The sequence below is a fragment of the Cygnus atratus genome, chromosome 7 (genome assembly GCF_013377495.2).
Source record: "Cygnus atratus isolate AKBS03 ecotype Queensland, Australia chromosome 7, CAtr_DNAZoo_HiC_assembly, whole genome shotgun sequence".
Lineage (NCBI taxonomy): Eukaryota > Metazoa > Chordata > Aves > Anseriformes > Anatidae > Cygnus > Cygnus atratus.
The window spans coordinates 27745479-27764503 of NC_066368.1; the positions used below are offsets into that span (position 1 = coordinate 27745479).

General features: G+C 42.0%; 1 protein-coding gene across 1 annotated transcript in view; it reads right to left on the reverse strand.

The window, feature by feature from the left end:
* ARID5B (AT-rich interaction domain 5B) overlaps nucleotides 1-19025 on the reverse strand; it is a 116599-nt gene that overhangs the window by 17381 nt on the left and 80193 nt on the right. The window contains 3 exon segments of the mRNA XM_035544563.2: nucleotides 4007-4104; nucleotides 11742-11794; nucleotides 14087-14291. Of these exon segments, the coding sequence (XP_035400456.1) occupies nucleotides 4007-4104; nucleotides 11742-11794; nucleotides 14087-14291 (356 nt within the window).

Here is a 19025-nt window from a genome sequence, read left to right on the forward strand (position 1 = left end):
ATACCTCCTCATTTCCAAATCCTGGGAGCACGTGGCCCCTTCCAACGCGACACAACTGCCCGCCGGGTGGCTGCGGGGCAGTAGCGCACGCCGCGGCACACCCCGCATCCCCAGCCCCGGCCGGGTTGCCTGGGGCTGCCGAGCGAGCGGGGCTTGCTTCGGAGGAAGCAGAGATGAAATGCGGCCAGACTTTGAGGCAGAAAAGGCCCCAACAGGCCACTGCTCATATTTCTGTTTTGTTCAGTGAGCTTTATTTGGAACTTCTTATACCTTGCGAAATAGCAAGTTGGTGGTGGATTTTCGTTGTTGGTTTTTTTTAGGGGGTGGAGGTGTGATATTTATGAAAAATCCCTAACGACAACGTCACCAGCATTGCAGAAACACAGCCTATCGTTTACGCAGGATAAGTAAAGCTGCTGATCATGTGCTTTGTGTAAAAGCGAAAGAAACATCAGCCCCTGCATGTGAAAACCACATCTGCATTATTAGGGGAAGGCAGCGGGGAGAAAGGTGCTTCGCAGAAAAGTAGCTGTTTCTGACAACCAAGAGATGCGGGGCACCGACAAGGACCTCTCCGTTTCCCAGGAAAGGCTCAGCCTGAACCAGCCAACACCAGCCGCTCACGCCCCTACGCTGCACGACTGGGCAAGGTGACTGCACGGAGAGGAGCACAAAGAAAGAAAGTTAATGACCAAAACAACAACAACTCACAAGCTCCGTACGGTCTGAATCATGTAGAGAGCAACAGCCCCACGATGGGAAAACATTAATGCTTTTTATATTGGTAATCATCTGTAACATGAGCAATTAAGTGCAGTACTAATGGACTATAGCCAAGAGCCTGGTACTAATATTAAAAACTGACAGAGATGAATAGGTTTGGAAGGGAAACTAGGCTGACAAAGACATTTTTATGAAGTGCCTGGGCCTACGTGAAATAACCCAATCAGAGGCAGGTTCAGACCAGCCATGCCTACAGTGACAATAACGCATTCATTGGCATTATGTGATTCCGGCTATGCTTTAAATAAAAACACCCATTGCTTCCACTCAGCAACCTGCACTTTCATTATTATACTCATTAATAAAACAAAAGTTGTCTAACTAATATACAGACAACGCTTACTGAAAAACTGGCAACCTCGCCTTGTTTTAAAATGAAGCCACTTACTGGAAACCCAAACTGTACTTCATGAAATGAATCAGCTGACATTGCACACAAAATCTTTCCCCTTTAGGAGAGAAACAAAGCCATCGCCTCGCTGACCCAGGCGCTCTGCCCACCTGCAGCACCCAGCCTCTCCTCCCCGCCTGGGTGCTGGAGGGGGAGCAGAGCAGTCGCTATAGATTTGGCCATGCCGTGACTCCTCTGCTTTTGGCTCTGCTTTAGTGTTTGCCACATTGGTACCGGGGGGTTGCAGCCATATCCTGCCTTTTTAGAAGTTATAAGCAGTGGAGGGCATGTGCCATTTCGCTCCGCAGCATCCTAACGATGTCATTGAAAGGTCGCGCCATCTAAGCAGCCATGGTATGCTCAAGCCAGTGTAAACAGCTGGTAGCTTCTCCATCATGTTGGAAAGAAGCTAGTTATCTCAACACGGCTGCCCCTGACATCTAGTTGTAGAGACAAATGGCAAGGCTAAGCCAAACAGCAGCGGTACCAGTGATGCCAGGGAACCTTGTGTTCTGCCTCCAGTAAGCAAGGAAAGACCCATGGGATTCAGAAAGGAAAAATCATGAGGTTTATTCAGCATTTACTTCCCAGCTTAATTCAATTTCCAGTTTAGCTTTACAGCTCACCTTCAAGTTAGAAAATGTATGTGTGTCCTGAATCATGAATGTGTATTCCTGTGCTGCAGTTCTAGTTTTAGATTAAATGTCATCTGAGCACTTCGGCTATAAATGAACATTACATTTACAGGTGCTGTAGTTAGAATTACCAGCTGAAACAAACCATGACAATTTAATTTACTTTTTTCCAAGTCTGAGGCTTAATACAGCTTTCCCATAGTGGAAAAAAGTGTCTAACCCTAGAAATCTAGAGATTGGACCAGTCACTGAGTTTTTTCTTTCTATATGTATTTTTGTTTTTCAGACCAGATTTGATAAAGCATATTTTAGGTTACCTCAGGGCTGATCTAAAAATTCTACAACACTTTTTCTCCAAATGCTGTCTTCTGACAGCCTGCCACAAAGACCTGAAAAATAGGTCCTGCCTTGTATCAGACCGAACCCAGAATTACACAGTGGCTCTGGAATCCAATGGCTCACATTGGAGCTCTTTGGTGTCTTAAGACCCATCCTAACCATCGACTATAGTTGTGTCCTCCCTCAGACTGGCTTGGGGCAAGCAGAATTGGTTTTGGGTAGCTGGGAAAGGCTGTTGAGTTCTCAAGGCATGGTGAGTCTGCTCAGTTTTTCTAGTGAGTGTAATGGACTTTGTAGTACATCCCTAAGTAATGAAGTCACATGGAGGAGTCTCTGTGCATCAAAGAAGAGTGCAATTCCAGGGTTTTGCATGTAAAATAATAAACCACTAGCATGAAAGCAGAAGAAAGAGAGAAGGGTTCATGGAGTATTTGTGAATGGCTCATTTATTTTTCCACCACTACAAGAGAGTTGCTCTCTCAGTGAATCTCGGATTTCATCACAGAGCCCAGCAACAGTCGTGACCCAAACCCGCAGAGCCCTAACTCTCGCGTGTGCCCGGGTCTCCTCTGAGAAGTAAACAGGATTTTGCACAGCGCATCTGGCGAGGGAAGACCCAGACTACCAGCTTCAAACCAATCAGCTGGCTTGGGTGCAAGAGGAAGCCTTGAGCCTACCGGGGCTGTAATAATGGAGGGGAAGAGCCGAATGCCCACAATCTGATGAGTCAATTACAGCAATCTGTAACATTTGTCAGCAATGCAACGGCAGGGAAAACCCCATCTGACGTGTACAGCAACGTGCACAATTTGCTCTGCTGCTTGGCTCGATCTCTGGAAAGCTTCTAACTCTAACTGTTATGGTGCATTAGATGCAATTTCTTTGTTCACCCAAGCCCTTGTGGTGGAGATGTCTCCTGTAAATGAGGGTTGTGAACCTCCCCTCCACGATGAGGGCAGGGTCTCCCTTGGAGTGGCCAACATGTAAGGCACAAAAAGAAGGTGAAAAACTGCCCAATGCAGCTCTGCTGTGCCACCTTCTGCACAGGCAAGTACAACCTCTTCCTGAGCTCAGTACAGTAACTTTCTTATGCCCAGAAACAAGAGATTGGACTTCCCTTATCTGAGCCTGAAATTGCAGAGCTTTTATTAACGTTTGCTTGTCTTACAAAAAAAAAAAAAAAAAAGAAAAAAAAAAAGAGTTGTTTCTAAAAACCAAAGCAAACCAAAACAACATTCCAGCTCCAGTATTTTATTCAATGCGTGTTGGCTTCACAAGCCCTGGAAGTTATTATCTACATGTGAAGAATAAGAAATCAACAGTTCTGACCAGCAACAATGGCTGCAGAGAAAGAGTGCTTGGCAGCAGCTTGCAGGCAGGGAGGAGGGAAGGAATGCAGTGAAGAAGAGGAATGCAATGCTCTGCATGACCTACAACATTAACAGCACCCTGCATTGTGGGCTGCCCCGTTATTTTGATCACAACCACAATTTGCTTAATTGGTATTCCTAAAAAACGACAAAAGACAAGTGTTTGCATCAATTAGCTGTCATTCCTCATTTTTCCTTGAGTATGCTTTGCTCTATTTTTTGGCTTCTTTACTCAGAAAACTGTTGTAAAAATTAAGATATGTACCAAAGAAAAATCAGATTCTTGTTTTATTTGTTTAGTCACCGAAGACACACACTCTGGTTTAAATTACAATGGATTATCTGACTAAAATGTTGGGGGAATATTTACTATATCTTTAAGAATCCTCTCTCTCTCTCTCTTTCTCTAATTCTTTATAAAACACTTTGAAGGCTCTCCAAATTAATTTTTTCATTATTAAACAAGCATTTCAGATTTGTTATCTTACCTTTCATAATGTCTGCGAGTACATGTAGCAGCACTTGTGCTTCCAGGGTTACCACCTAATTCATCATAAATATGTTTCCATTGTCGACGGGCTGTTATCTGTAAAAATGGCAATGGAAAATTTAATCTTGCATCTTTACAGATTCTACAGCGTTTGAGTTCACAACAACAAATGTATGTGTGGCACTTTCAGAACAGCATGTACTACAAGCACTATAAAAGCCCCTACAGAATATATAGAGCGCGCAGAGCTTTGGGTGTCGTTTTTTCCTTTTTTTTTTTTTTTGTAAGTTAACACTATGCCTGTTTTCTCTCTCTCTAAAATGGAGTGATCTGACTGATTCATTATCAAGTCACAAGCAATCCGGTCTCACAAAAGAGAATCTCAATCAATACAGGGTCATTAACCATCAGAAGTTTTGCAGACAAATCCCACGGTGAATTACGAAACTGAAGCTAGAACCATACTCAGCACAAATAATGATTACATAGTTATTTTAACTAAATTAGAGAAAATAAATCTGCTGCAAAACCCAAATCCACCACAGAATTCTATAAATCCATAAAAGCATAGTCTGTAACTCTATATGTTACAAGCTGTTTATTTTTATCCATTTATGTCAGTAAAATATATAGATCAAATAGTAATGAAATCTTAACATACTCCAATGTTAATATTTGAGCTATGTACTTTATTGGACCATGCTGATGAAAATAAACATCTTGTAACATATTGAGTTGCATACCATGGCTCTGTTTTTTTGTACAGAAATTAGGATTATACAGAATAACAGATGGAAGACCTGGCAAAAGAATTGTTTCTGAATACCACTTCATTATTTTATATATTCCGCTATATTTAAAACAGGAAGAAAAACAGGAATAGGACAAGCACAACAGATCACCCTCCTTTGCCTGCAGCTCATAAAGAAGGCCAGTGGAAAATTGCGGGGGCAATTTGGGGAGAATTTTGTAATTTTCTGTGGAATGCTGTGGATTTTAATATATTCAGCCCCGGAGGCTTCTTTGGAGTTACCCACAGAGCAGTCAATGGCGTTTACTGAGGAGCTAAAGGCAGCAATCAGAAGAAAACAAATATTACAACTTGCAATCTGAGGCCTGTAATTTTAATCTAAACAAGGGGAGATAGCTACCGTCATTAAATATTACTGGGCAAGAGGTATTTCTGTTTTGCTCTATATAAAAGGAACATCCTTGCTTTGCAGAAATCATTCTCTGAAGCCAAAAGGATGGCTGGAGACTTAGCACTTGATAATGTTACAATTCCAAGTTCGTCGTTTGCACAGATTTCCTCAGAAAACATCAGCACTTCCTCCAACTCACTACTAGTACCTTTTTTTGGACTTCTAAATACTTGGAAAAAAGGGAGTATTTTATCTTAAAGCTCATTCAAGGCAAAACGGGCTGATTGTATTCAACTGTTTCATTTTCTGTCTTCTGTAACAAACCCAAAGAACATGGGTGGAAGAGAAAGACTGCGATCCAAGGCTAAATTCTCCACAAATTAATTATTTAAATAAAACCTAAACACTCATCTGAGGAAAAGGCTCACTTTAAGTCTTAGTTCTCTCACTTAAGTTCTTACGCTGTCTCTTCCCCAGGCTACCCACACTTTGGTCTATTACTTTTACTAAAGGGATTGAAGAACTGGAGTCCTAATGAGCCATAAAGAACATTGCCTCCCAGGAATATGAACAGATGCTCCTTCTGCAACCTGAAAGGTCAAAAAAGCATTGGACCAATCCCCCTGCTGTGGAGGAATGCCTGGATGGAAAACTAGCTCTGCTCCTGCCTCCCACACCTTTGTCGCAGGTCCTTGGGACAGGCAGAGGGACAAGGCATGGCCAGGAAGCCCTTACCTTTTCTTAGTTCCTCAAAATCATGGATCCTCTGTGGACTGTTGCAAGGAGCTTTCTATTAAATATAACCTGGCAGCCTCACAGGCTAAGGGACCCAAGATGCTCAAAGCCAATCTGGGGACTGTGCTCTGACCCTTAGTAAGCACAGCCCAGCTGGCTGGCAAAGCTTTGTCCAGGACTCATCTTTGGCTGAGTACAGTGATGCTGTGCAGAAGATATAAATTAAAGCAAAGGATTCGTCCACAAGAGGACTACTGCGAGCCCCTTTTTTAAACGCACCCATGTTACTAAGAAGCACAGCAGACATTTTCAAAAGGAGCATGGTAACCTTAGAGCCCAAGTCTCATCAACTGTGAGCTGAATCCAGAGTCAACACTCAAGTTGGAACAACACTAAACACATCCATCTTTAAGGTGAAAGGGGAATCGCTCTGAAATCACTGGACATTTTTCGGTGTCTATCTCCTCTAGGCTGTTTGGAATAATAGTATTTACATAAATATTTGCCCAGCTTTATCCAATTCTGCCTCTGCAGTGGATCAGAACTCCTTGGCAATTAGCAGTTGTGCCCTCCCACGTTTCAATTTGACATTCCCTGAAACAATTGTTATTCTAACAAAGCCTAGGGTTGAGTTTTCCCCTGCTCTGGAAAGTTTAAGTTTTATGCTTAATAAACTTCAAAGGACTAAAGTAAGTGATAAATTACATCCTTAAACAACCTGAGCAAAACACTGCACTGTGGAAACCTCACAATTGTCATGTAGGGCAGCACTGTTCAAGCTGGATGCTCATGCTGGCAACGTTCAAATTAAGGACTGCTTTCTTTCCTCATTGAAGTCACTCCCAGCCACCTTCAGTGACCATGAACTTCTTGAGGAGCCAGGAAAGGGCACTGCTTGGCAATGCTTTGCTTATGGTTACTGTTTGTACCAAAATGCCTGCCTTGGCTGCTTTGTGCTTGGTGCACAGGGGTCTTCTACTCAGAATGGGCTCATATATGATCCTGGTAAGTAACATGCCCATGGCTGGGGCACATGAGAAACAGAACTGCAGGTAACAGAAGGTGCAAAAATGTTCAAATGTTTTAGTTGGCTGAGCAGGGAATTTCCTGTAAACATTCAGAGGTGTCATTTTTTTTAAGGGCATAGAGCTACAGTGGAGTAAGACAACTAAGACGCTGCAAAAGCTGTAACAAGTACCTCCTAAGCACTTTCACTGCACACTTTTGGTAAATTCAGCTTCAGTTTCCTGACTTCAGTTGGCCTGCTGCAGTAGACAACATACAGAGGACAAAGTTCCTTAGCTGCTTTAATTCTCCAATTTGTTTTTCTCTACACCCGCCATCCCTCATGTGTCTTGTACATTTCTACAGGTATAGGATGCTCCAGGCTCACCTATTAATCAAGACAATTGCAAAGGCCAGTCTCATCTCTGAGAGCTTTCCATTCTGATGCTGGCTTTAGATTTAAAGTGGTCTTCTGTTTTGCAGACCTCTCCCACAATTTGCTCCAGCCTACAGGTCCACAATCCTAGACCTGGGCCCATTGTGAGCCAGGAGCATCGAAAATCTCCATGCCATATTTTCCTATCAGGAGAATTTAGAGTTAAATGAGAGACTGCTCTGCCCAGGGACCTGACAGCAGATTCTGATCTCGTTCCTATAAGCATAGTATTAGGCAGTAACGGGTACTCAAAAGCAACCAAATAAAAACAATGATGTTATCTATTGAAGTAGAGGACTGTTTATACAAATGCTTTTAATGGATCTTCTGCTTTGTGAAATTTAAGGTCTTCTGCACTGCCAATCCCAGCTCCCAGCTCTCTTCCTCATGAAAAGGCTTCTTGCTTATTTCCTGCTGTAAATCTAATGGGGGATTTTCTGGTCATGGTATGTGATGTACATAAGGCTCTTCAAAACAGAGCTCTGGCTACTAGCTCTCTATGAAACAAACACAGGTTTGCATTCCACTGAGATACCAGTTCCTGCAGGCCTTCCCAGACACAGAACTTTTCTATGCATCAATCATTAATTTTTAAAAACTAAAGCACTTTATTGTTGCTTCCAGGAGGCAGCAGCTAATGGGATCCTACTGACCTTCAGCAAAACTTAAGCTGCTGCCCAGTGAAGGTTAAGCCCCACCTATTTTTTTTTTTTACCCTTTATCTTTGTAAGACATCTGCAGGTAGAGTCCATTCAGCACCACACAGTCTTCTACAATTATGCCAAGGCATTCCTCCTTTGTTGGCTCAGAGGGAAAGATGCCACTTCATGATTTGCCAAAGACAGCTCTTAAATAATTCCTGGAAGTTTCCCATCTATGAACATCTGCATCTTTTACTCACTTGACTTAAGGTGACTGACAAAATTTCAAGCCACGGTTGTTAAATGTCACTGCAGCTGAGCCCCCTGGAATGTGACATTTCATCCAAGGATTTGGGGACATTTTTAATCATTCATACTGTGAAGGTCTGCTATACAGAGTGCTTTCCAATGCACTCTCTTATTACTAGCAGTAAAGATGCTTATTTCATCTATCTTCATTTAAGAGAAATGTGATCCCACCAATTCAAAATAGACAGCTTCATCTGTTAAGGAGTTAAACCAATTTGTATGGGTTCCTATTTTTATTAAGAGTGTATTACGTCCAACAAGAACTACATGGGAGTGTGGTATTACACAGTTATGGATAACAACTAAGAATTAGTAATCAAACAGATAAGAGATGAGAAATGACTCTCACAAGCAGTGTAACTGGAGAGCCCTTAAGTAAAAACATGACACACAATGATGACATGACACTACTAAATATCCTGTTCTGTACAGGTAATAGTCTCTGCCAAACCCCACTGGATGCATTCCAGTACTTGGAACATGACAATTAAGGAAAGACAGACAGATGGTTAAGAAAGTTGTTCTCTGCCCTTCAAATCCAGTCCCTGGCAGTTTTCATTCACATTTAGATCCTTAAATAGGACTGGACTCAGAGGACATGCACTGTTCTGTGAATTTGAGCAGAAGCTGAAAAACACTGTACATAATCTTTGCTTGTTTCTCATTTTTAAAGTCCTATAAAGGCTTCTGTACATGTACAAGGTGGACAGGGCAGGGGCTGCAACTGAAAATTGGCCAAATATCATTGTTTTGTCAAACACAAGGATGTAAAGACTGCAACAGCCTTAACTGGGGAAGTTTCTGCACTCGCCTATAAAAAAATTGTCACCTGACCACTCTAAATTCTAATGTGATTTTAACCTATCTTTAATTTGCTGCCTGTTCAGAAAATGGCTGTCACATGCTGAAGCCAAATATTAAGTATTCATATTAAATATAAGTATTATTTTCTTCACAATACTTCCAAGAGAAAAGGCCTGCTTCTATCTCAATGTATAAACTAGAAGAGTGAAATTTTAAAAACAAGTTAAAGATGATGAAGCCCTTATAAAGACTAATGGCTCATCCAAGCCTGATGACAGGGTCCATACAGATGAATGTATGCTAATCAGGGTAGGCTCCTGCCACCCTAAAACTGGGGAAAGCCTTTGCTCTGCACATGACTTCTCATCAACAACAGTGCGTAAGAGTCACAGTCACAATTGTGCGTGTGAGTGGTGCAATTTAATCACTGCTGAATTACAGCACTCACTTGAAATTTAAATACAGGACTAAGCAGACCTCTCTAAGATTCTGGAATTAAGACTGAGGTCCACGTCATCTCAGTCATCTGATGCCTTGCTGAAAAATGAAACCCAAATCAAACACAAAAGCCTCTCACCAATGCTCACCATAATGAAATATGTACAGACAAACACAGTTAGACAAACTTAACGAATATAAACTGGTTATAAAATAATTTAAAAAAATGGCTGTGCACAGGTCAAAGTATTGCAACAGCTATTGGTTTAACATTCAGGGAATGTAAGGCAAAGGCAGATCTATACTGAGGATGAGGCTGCTCAAAGCAGAGGATGAGGTCAGGCAGGCTCACATTCCATATACAACCCAAATCACATCAACGTGCTCCTCCCTACTTCAGCTCTTCTGTGGAGAGAGCACAGAAGCCACTCATCCAAAAAACAGGATCAGGCCCATCACTTCAGCCAGAGACATTCCCAAATCAAAGGTGGGCTCCCAGGTATGTTAGACAGCTTGAACTATTATTGCCATTTTCATCAAACGAGGCAAGTGTCCCTAACCAACAAAGAACATCTGTCACTGAGAAAAGGACAGGAGCTCTGACACAAGGAAGGACTGATGCTACTCTGTATGACACTCTCACGTGTGTGCTCCTTTCCCTCTGATCCTCACATTGCCTCTCACAGTGTCTGCTGCTCTTGGTAGTCCTGGCTCTCCAGCCTCTTGTTCACAAACTCACCCTCCTATTCCTGCTCCTCCAGGCACAGGGGTTCGCCTTCTTCACCATCTCTAAATCCTCCTGCGCTCTCTCATTCTGGCACTAAAGCTCAGCTCTCTCCAGCAAGCCACCATTTTGGCACCCCTGCTTCTAGCTGCAGTCCCTTCAAGTAGGTCTGAAACATTGCTGTCTCCGTGAGCACTCCGAACACCTCGCTCTCCTCTCAACTTTCTTCCTGGCCTTCTCTTTGTGCTCTGGATCAAGATCAAGATTTAGCCCTCATTTTCACTGTACTTTGCCACTCACAGCAATTATTGTTGGCTCATAGTTCCTGTAACAATATATCTATGCTAGCTATTCATGCATATATACCCCTGAGCACACCTACACACACTCCTGTACATAAGCATGGTATGTGCTGATTAATGAAAGATATAGAAATAACAGAAGCCAAATCAAGCATAGATTTTTGTTGAGAATGTCAGATTCCATGTTTCACACAACCCCAACCACACCCATGCTAACAAACCCGGGCTGTTAATTTGTAGAACAATATGCTTTATTGTATGGAAGGAAAACGGTGAGTTTTGTATTTTGGTTCAAGTAACTTTCAGTCTCTTGATAGTGCATTTCTTCTTGTCAGTTCTCTACAGCGCAGATATCTCCCAGATTACTTCGTAAACAAAGCAAAAATAATTTCTTTCATCCAACTGCGGCAGGAACTGAACAACTTAATCTGATCATTGTGTGCAAAGAAAATATTTCCAATGACGACATCTTCCTATGTCAATTGGTTTTTATTACAGATGTCATCTCTATGTGCCATATTAATGCAGCTCTTTCTTCTCATTTCAAGATTTTAATCTAAGTTTGTTGCTCTAATATTTTATTGGTTCAAAATACATGCTGTAAAATCCATGGCCTTCAAATTTTCCTGTGAGCTAAAAATAAACTGCTCTTGTCAGATATGGTTAGCTGATAAAAAGTGTCAGAGACTTTTCTGAATTACTTTGATAACTTCCTGTTTATGTGGTACTGACCCTTGTCTAATAAAGATCTTTTACACTTGGAATAAGAGAAGATACTGCAGCATACTATTCCTTAATGGACAATGCTGATTACTTTTGAAAGCCTTTAATACATTTCCCATATTAGACATGAACAGATGTCAGGGATGTTGCCAAGTGAAATTTCTTTTATGCAATCTTGGCTTGTTGTACAATAATAGCCCTTTCTCAACATGGGAAAAAATTACAGACCCAACTAATTTCCTTGACAGGGAAGAGTTACATATGTTTTCCACTTGTAGCTTTTACGACAAGTTTACAATTTTGCCAAACCTGGAACTAATTGGGACTGTTTCCAAAAACGGTCCAATAAACCCACAATGTGTACGGCTAGCCTAAAATGCAGCAAATGATTGTTTGCTTTAACTTTTTTTTTTTTTTCTAACAGGGAAAAATCAGATTGCACAATTATTTCATTTAAGTTACTTAAACACTTACTGTTTCATATCCTCCCAGTTTTTGAGCAGCTTGAAACATAGTCCAAAGGTTAACTGTTAGAGGGACAATAAGTATTTAGATAAGCATTGCATTAACCAACATATTTCAAAGAAATGTAAATTAAACAGTTCTTTTTAAAAAAGCAGAAAAAAAGAAAGCTCACAGCCCCTGAAAAAGCTCCTGTGAAACATTTTCCAAAGAGATATTTACATAATCTGAAAAGTAAATATTAGCCCATACTATGTATATTTTTTTTAATTACATATAAGAGAACACACTTAGATTCCTTAACAGGACTGGAAAAACACACTGAGACAAAGGTATTGGGCTCATTTGACTTTGCTGATAAGAAGCACAGTATAATGAGACTATAGCATATTTCCATAACTTTGATAACAAAAATTACTCATTGGGAAGAATGTTACTTTTAATTATTTGTTTAATACTGATTTCATTAGCAAGCAAGCATGAGCCACACACTGGCTCCCAGAGAAAGCCTATTGATTAAACAACAATATCCAATATTTACTGCAGCTCAGATAATGGCCTCCATAATCAATAAGCAATAAGCTGTGTTCTAATGGATCTTGTGTAAATGAACCTGGGGGAGCCCAAATGCAAATTACCATAATAATTAAGGTATGGGTGGTCGTGCCGTGCCCATGGCTGTGGGGTGGAAGGAACAGAGGCAACTCCTTCAAAAGGCATGTTGTAAGATGCTTGTTGCTTCCTGCATAATTCCTCCCCTCTCACGTGCTTTTCATGCTGGTTTTTATTTTTTATTTTATCTGAGAGAAGAAAATTTGATGTCTCAGCTTTATGAAAAGTCTATGCACTGTTCCACCAACGAGCAGTGGCTCCCAACAGACACACTGCAAGCACTGCAGGCCAGACTCAGCAGTACGCTGCACAGCACAGCAGACAGGATCTCTTCCTCCACGGGGAGCATGCTCGTTTGCAGTGTACATACTGCTTCTTCCCACTAACCTATTTATATTGGCAGTGTTTGCACAGGTCTTGCTGGACAAATACAGAGCCCTGTCCTGCAAACATTTCTGCTCTTCTCAGCATACTTACTCTTGGCATTTAAGTATTTGCTGGATCTGGCCCCTAATTTCTAATGAATGACAGGCAACTTTCAGCGTATTTCATCTAAATGTTAGGAGAGAGCCCTACCTTAGATGGGGAATTTTAGAAATAATACTTGAGCTCATCTTTCAAGCCTCCCTATCCCCATGCTTGAGGGAGTGCAAAATAAGGTGGGGGGGGAAGGTGAATTCTTTCCTCAACACAGAACGTTCTGAAAGCCTCATTGAACCTTGTACTGCTTCAAAGCTATCAAGAGCTTTGCCTAGGCCTTGATTTAATCTGAATCAATGCATAATGCAACGAAGCCGTTCATAGTACATTAATTTTACTTCCATTTCAAGCAGCCAGTTTTCAGACAAACACTGTAATCATTCGGAGTTATATAAGTTTATAATGGCTGCTGGAGGCCTGCTGCAATCAGTGCCAATTGCTATTAGGTATGTAAATTGTTATGTAAAACATACAGGTTTGACATTCTTCATCAAAATAACACATGGTTTTAATCTGGGAGATAAATTAGAGTAAATAATATTTCAGTCCATGGAGTCCTCCCTTTAAGGAAATAAAGTATCATTCAACCTATAGATAAGGAGAAAAAATACCCCCATTTACAGCTTTTGTTGGAAACTCTGAAAGATCTACATTGCACTGCAATATTTACGTGAAATTTAGTTACAACTGTATCTTCTCCACCTACAATTGCTTTACAGATTGTGGCACTACAAACTGTACATGCCAAAGCAATTTTAAACATTGTATTCTGTATTAAGCAGATACAGTCTGGTTTTATATTCTCCAAAGTCAGTAATTTATTAACTATAAACACATTTTTGGGCTTAAAAATCTGATCCCTTTTGTGCCTTTCTTGACCACCTTTAAATGTCTTCCTTTAATATTTGTCCTTTCATAAAGAACATCTGGGCACAATAAACATACGTCATATTATTAACTCAGAAGAAAGGCATTACAGACGCTGCAGATTTACAAAACAGAAAACTACAGAGTTTTCAACATGCCTATTTCTAGTCATAATCAGCGGATTTAAACCTATAAATATCCAGCAGCAACTACCCCAGAAGGAAGAGATGCAAATCTGGGCATAAGACAGTAAAATGCCTGGACTGAAAAATGTGTAGATATAAACATGGTCCCCCCATCAGTAAGGATTTAAAATAGGCTCTGTGTGCAAATGCTTTCTCCAGAGAAGCCAAACCGTTCTAAAATGTCAACAAGAAATTGAGAAAAAGGATACTTACTCTGCTTAAAACCTAAATAGGGTATTCGTTCAATTGGTGTTTTCCTTTCTTTCATATATTTATAAAGTGCCACAAGGAAAGCCTGCTCATCAGCTCTGCATTCTTCACCTACGGCAATCTTTGATTTATCCTCACTTGAGCCTTTTTTACAGTTGTTGTTGTTACTCTTGGGTTTGGGCAAAGCTGACTTAGCCTCACATTTTACCTGGGAAAAAAAAAAAAAGAAAAAGATGTCATATCAGATCTGGGTAACCTTTAATTTTCACTTAAGGAATAAATACCCTCTCCTAGCAGAATGGATTGTTGAAAAAACGAAGGCCAAACCATGCAACTGTGTTTGAGAGGAAACAAAGGAAGCTATTTATAGAGCTAAATGTCTTGTTCTGAATCTTAGTCACAACATTTTTAAATAGCCACATCTTTAAATCATTATAACCCATTGGTAATGCTCTCCAGATCTGCATTTTTATGACTATACATTGCTATGTCACAGACAGCTCCCATCTCTCACATACACTTGCCATTAGCAAGTCTAATAATAACCTTCGTTCCAGGACTGACACTGAGCATTGTCAACTCTCGTAGACAACCCTTGGAGCTGAGGGTGCTCAGCCCCTTCCAGGAATGCTCAGCAGCCAGCTCGGGAAAGACACATTTTTCTCTCCTTTGGCCCACCAAAATAAATGCAGACCTTGGCAAGCCTTACCCAGGCAGACCCCTCAGCACACACAAGTGGAGGTTCTGCTGTAGCACAGACTAAAGCCTAGTGGGTTTGAGCATCTGCTTAAAGTTAAGCACAGCCCTAGGTATTTAGCAGATGGAAGAGGCTGGTAACAGGAGCCTTTCCTGGTAGGCACCAGCAGCCTCAATGCATGTGAGTCGCAAAGCTCTGCATCTCCCACTGGCCTCCCCGGCTGACGTGTGCCAGTCAGGAAGCCAACAAATTGGAACCACTTTACTTCTCATCAGTATTCAAACACGGGAACAAACATCCAGCGAGACTGGCTTAATCCTGCAGTCCTCCCGGAGATAATCCTCTCATTGAATCAAGTGAGTTACAGTTTGAGCATTCCCATAATTTGTGTGTACCAAAAACAAAACAGCAGAACCTTGCAAACTGATGTTTACAAGCTCTCCACATCCAAGATGGGATCAATGCATTTCCAGTGAAATACTGGAAGTCATCTACTGACAGGTAGCGGAGATGGTTACAGGCTGTGTTTCGGATTTGCACTTTCCCTTCAGTGCTTGCAAATGCTGTGAGGAGCCTTATGGCAGCTCCACATCCAAACCTAGAGGTGTCCTTGGGGCTCTGGGAGCGGGCAGGGAGACCATAAGAGCAGTACTTGGCATCCTGGGAGGGCAGCAGTGTATCTCGCTGAACAGGAAGACAGGGGCTCTCGGTCAAATAAACCACCGACTCTCCTTCGTCCTCCCCACTTCTATACCAGGTGCTTCGTGGGTACTTCTTGACTTTTCTTGAGGTAAGTGCTATGAAGAGCATTATGTAAATGCTGTAAACAAAAAGCAAACATACCACTGGAAAGTCTTTGGTATGCTTATCTCAATAAAGCTACCCTGTGCTCAGGCTCAGGGAAAGCAAAATCTTTTCTTTTATACTCCCCCAATGTGTTAATTTTGCAAAAAGTACTGATTTAGGGTTAGCTGTCTCCACAGTTTTCCACAGACATTGGACAAGGCAATGCTGGAGGGGAGATGTGGCCACAATTTTCCAAGATACTTGATGCTGCTTAAAAACTCCCTGTTGGACACCGCAGGGTACAGGCTTGGTCCTCCCAGGAAATGCAGCAGGGACTGGAAAATGGACTTCCTGCAGGGTTTTTCTTGGTCACTTACTCCTGAAGAATGCTTCCTGTATTGCTCAATATTCTCTGCTTGCATGTTACAAAGAGATATTGTCTTCCTATGGCACAAGACACCATGCTTTGCCTCTCGGTAATAGATATGCTCGCTGATTGAACTTCTGTAAAGATCCTGGGTTTCATCCAAAATAAGAATCTTTTCCTAGTAAATGAACTTTGGATTTCCTCACTCCGCTTTTCAGTTCAGAACTGTATTCCCTTGACTTTTTTACTTTGGCTCCTTGCAAAATTGTTTAACAGCTTCCACTTGTAAAGTTTAGATTATACTGTCATAATTTTCAGTGCATTACCGAAGACTGGGTTAGCACTCCCAATATAAACCCATAATTTCATTAAATATAGGATTTTAAATTTGAGCTGCAAATGTGTTGCAAGGTAAAATTTGGAATCAATTCACTGGACCTGGGAACAATTTTTTAGTTTTGAAGCCCACTTGCTTGACAGAGCCAATCTATCTATTTATCTATGTCCACCTTTTTAGTGTTTTCTTTTTTTTCTTTTTTTGAACTGGGCAATTCAACTATGCTCTCAAAGGCAGCCTGGGCACGAATGCTAAATCAAATCAAAGCTCACTTCTCTGAAAGCAAACTAATGGTAAGGGATGTTACTCCTAAGGAGACAAAAGGAAACAAAGAAAGTAATGTATAAAAAAAGCCACTGGGAGTGAGAAATCCCCATGTTACACATAATGTCCTTCTCTACAGCATACAGAGAAGAGAGGTCAAAGCGCCTGTGGATCTCAAAGGTGCCAAAATGCAAAAAAAGGCCTCCAAGTAGTGTCAGGTTCAATGAAGCTTTGATGAAGGCTGCAATGCTTCATCCACAAATGTTCGAGGCATAAGCCTCATTTCTGGAACTTCCCCTGCATACGACAGGAGACATGAATGAATGGCGTGACCAGTGATTAATGACAACCCAAAGGGCCAAATGCCATTCTGGATTACACCAGTGTAAATGCAGCATAAATGCACTGAAGTCAGTTAGAGCTATGCCAGATTTGCACCAGGGGACAGAGACCGACCTTCTCTCTCAAAGCACAGTTTCGAGTCTTCCTAGAAGGCAAAGACCTGGACGAAGGCCCCAAACATGGAGTTTTGCTTGGCTTTGCTCTCTTCTCTGGTCTGCTCAGAAAGCAGAAACGACTCCGTTATAAAGGGAGAGCTCAATTTCCACTGGAGCTAGAGCTCTTGTGCTGTAGCTTCAGTGCAAGTAACACATCCAAAATGAAACTGAGGGCTAATGCCCCAACAGGCAATCCAGAGCTGCAGTGTGGAGAGGCTGGGTGTGTGCTGAGACGGGCTCTGGAAACATCTGAGCACATCTTTCTGCTTGTTTCATCAGGAGTGCATGATCTGTGGTCAAACGCCCGGTGAGCATCACGGCTACACCCGTGTGTTTGTTTTCTCCTGCCAGAGGTCACACACACAGCAGACCACTACAGAGATGTATTTTAGAGTTTCAATCAGATAATGTCTGAGGCTCTCAGAATAAATCTTCAGGTCTGAGAGCGTGCCAGGCCACCTGTGGCCACAGAAAAAGCAAATCCTGGCAACTTTTAAACTAATTTCCCAGATCTTGCCAAATAAATGAAGTGAGAGATTTACTTTAGCATTTACACTAGGAGATGTAATGAGTAGATTCATTTGGGGACAATCTCCATGTTTAACAAGTTAATCCTTTCAGCTCTTTGAAATGGTCATATCAGCCAGTTGTAAAAAGCCTTACAGTGCTCTTTTACACGCTTTGAATGGGAATGCTCTTTGGGTGCATGAGGTGAGAAGAGTTTGCAGGTATACCGAGGGTTATGCTGGAGCTTGCAAGCCACAGAAGCCTGTCCAGCGGTGCTGACGTGAGGTATGAAAGGCTCCAGGTTCCTGGGAATGCCGGATAGAAGAGTTCGACATATGCCTCGCCAGCAGAGCTGATCCTGCCTGGGCCGATGGCCCAGCCTGGGAGGGATCTCCCCTGGGATCTTCCCGGGAGGTAAGAAAAGGAGACAGCAACCAGAAAAGAGACCAAAAGCAAGAAGTGGTACACGCATGAGCCACTTCCCCTAGCAGCAGCCGCAGGCCCAGGACCGCACTGTCTGTCCCGCTATGGCTCTACTCTAACAAGCCACACATGTTGGACTCTGCTCAGAACTCCTCCTACCGAACCAAGGGCTCTTCTGCTTCAAGTAACAGTAAAAGCCTACGAAACGATCTGCTCGTGGCTCAAGGTAAACATGCCTAACGAAAACTAAATTGTAAGAATGTACAAAGCTTTCTAGTCATTGGCAGCTGAGAACACGAAATGCAGCAAGTCATTATAACCATGTGGTTTGTGTTCGTCTTGACAGGCTCAAAACCGCAGTCTTCAGAATGCCACTTCTGCCATTTCCCTACCCAAACCCTACAGCCACTGCGTCTCCATCAGAGCCTTCTCCCCACCACCCTAGAAATTAGGCTGCTGTCAGACACTGGGTGCCACGAGCTGAGGATGAAAGCAGCACAACTTCTGGTTGAAAGGGATTTTAGCTGGAACAGGAACACGGCCAAAACCATTGCCAAAACGTTTCAGCATCTGACACAAGTGGATTTGTCCCATTTAATCTAGCAGTTTTCAGCTCTGCTTTTCATGAACCCATTGTCAGCATTTGTCAGAGGTAGAGCAAGGACAGAGGAGAAAAACTGGTGGTGAAGCCCAACATGAAGCCTAAGCTGATGACAACACCTCAGCTATTCCCCAAAATGAGAAGACAGTAGGTGGGTCTCCACCCCACCACCCAAACACACTTCCCCTCCTCTCCCTGAAACCTACTAGCAGGGCCTCCATAAAGTGCAATCCATCTGCTTTGGAAGGTCTCTGATTCACGGCCCCCCCTCTTATTAAAGTATATCCGTAGCTCTGAGACACAGATTGGTGCAAAGAGCCACAGTGAAGTCACTGTGACTACATGCAAGGACATTATATCATGAGTACGTCTATTATTTATAATGAAATTAAGCTGGCCAAGATAATTAATGCTATTAATATCTGCACAATGATGAGCACAGTATGACTAGATAAATAGGCAG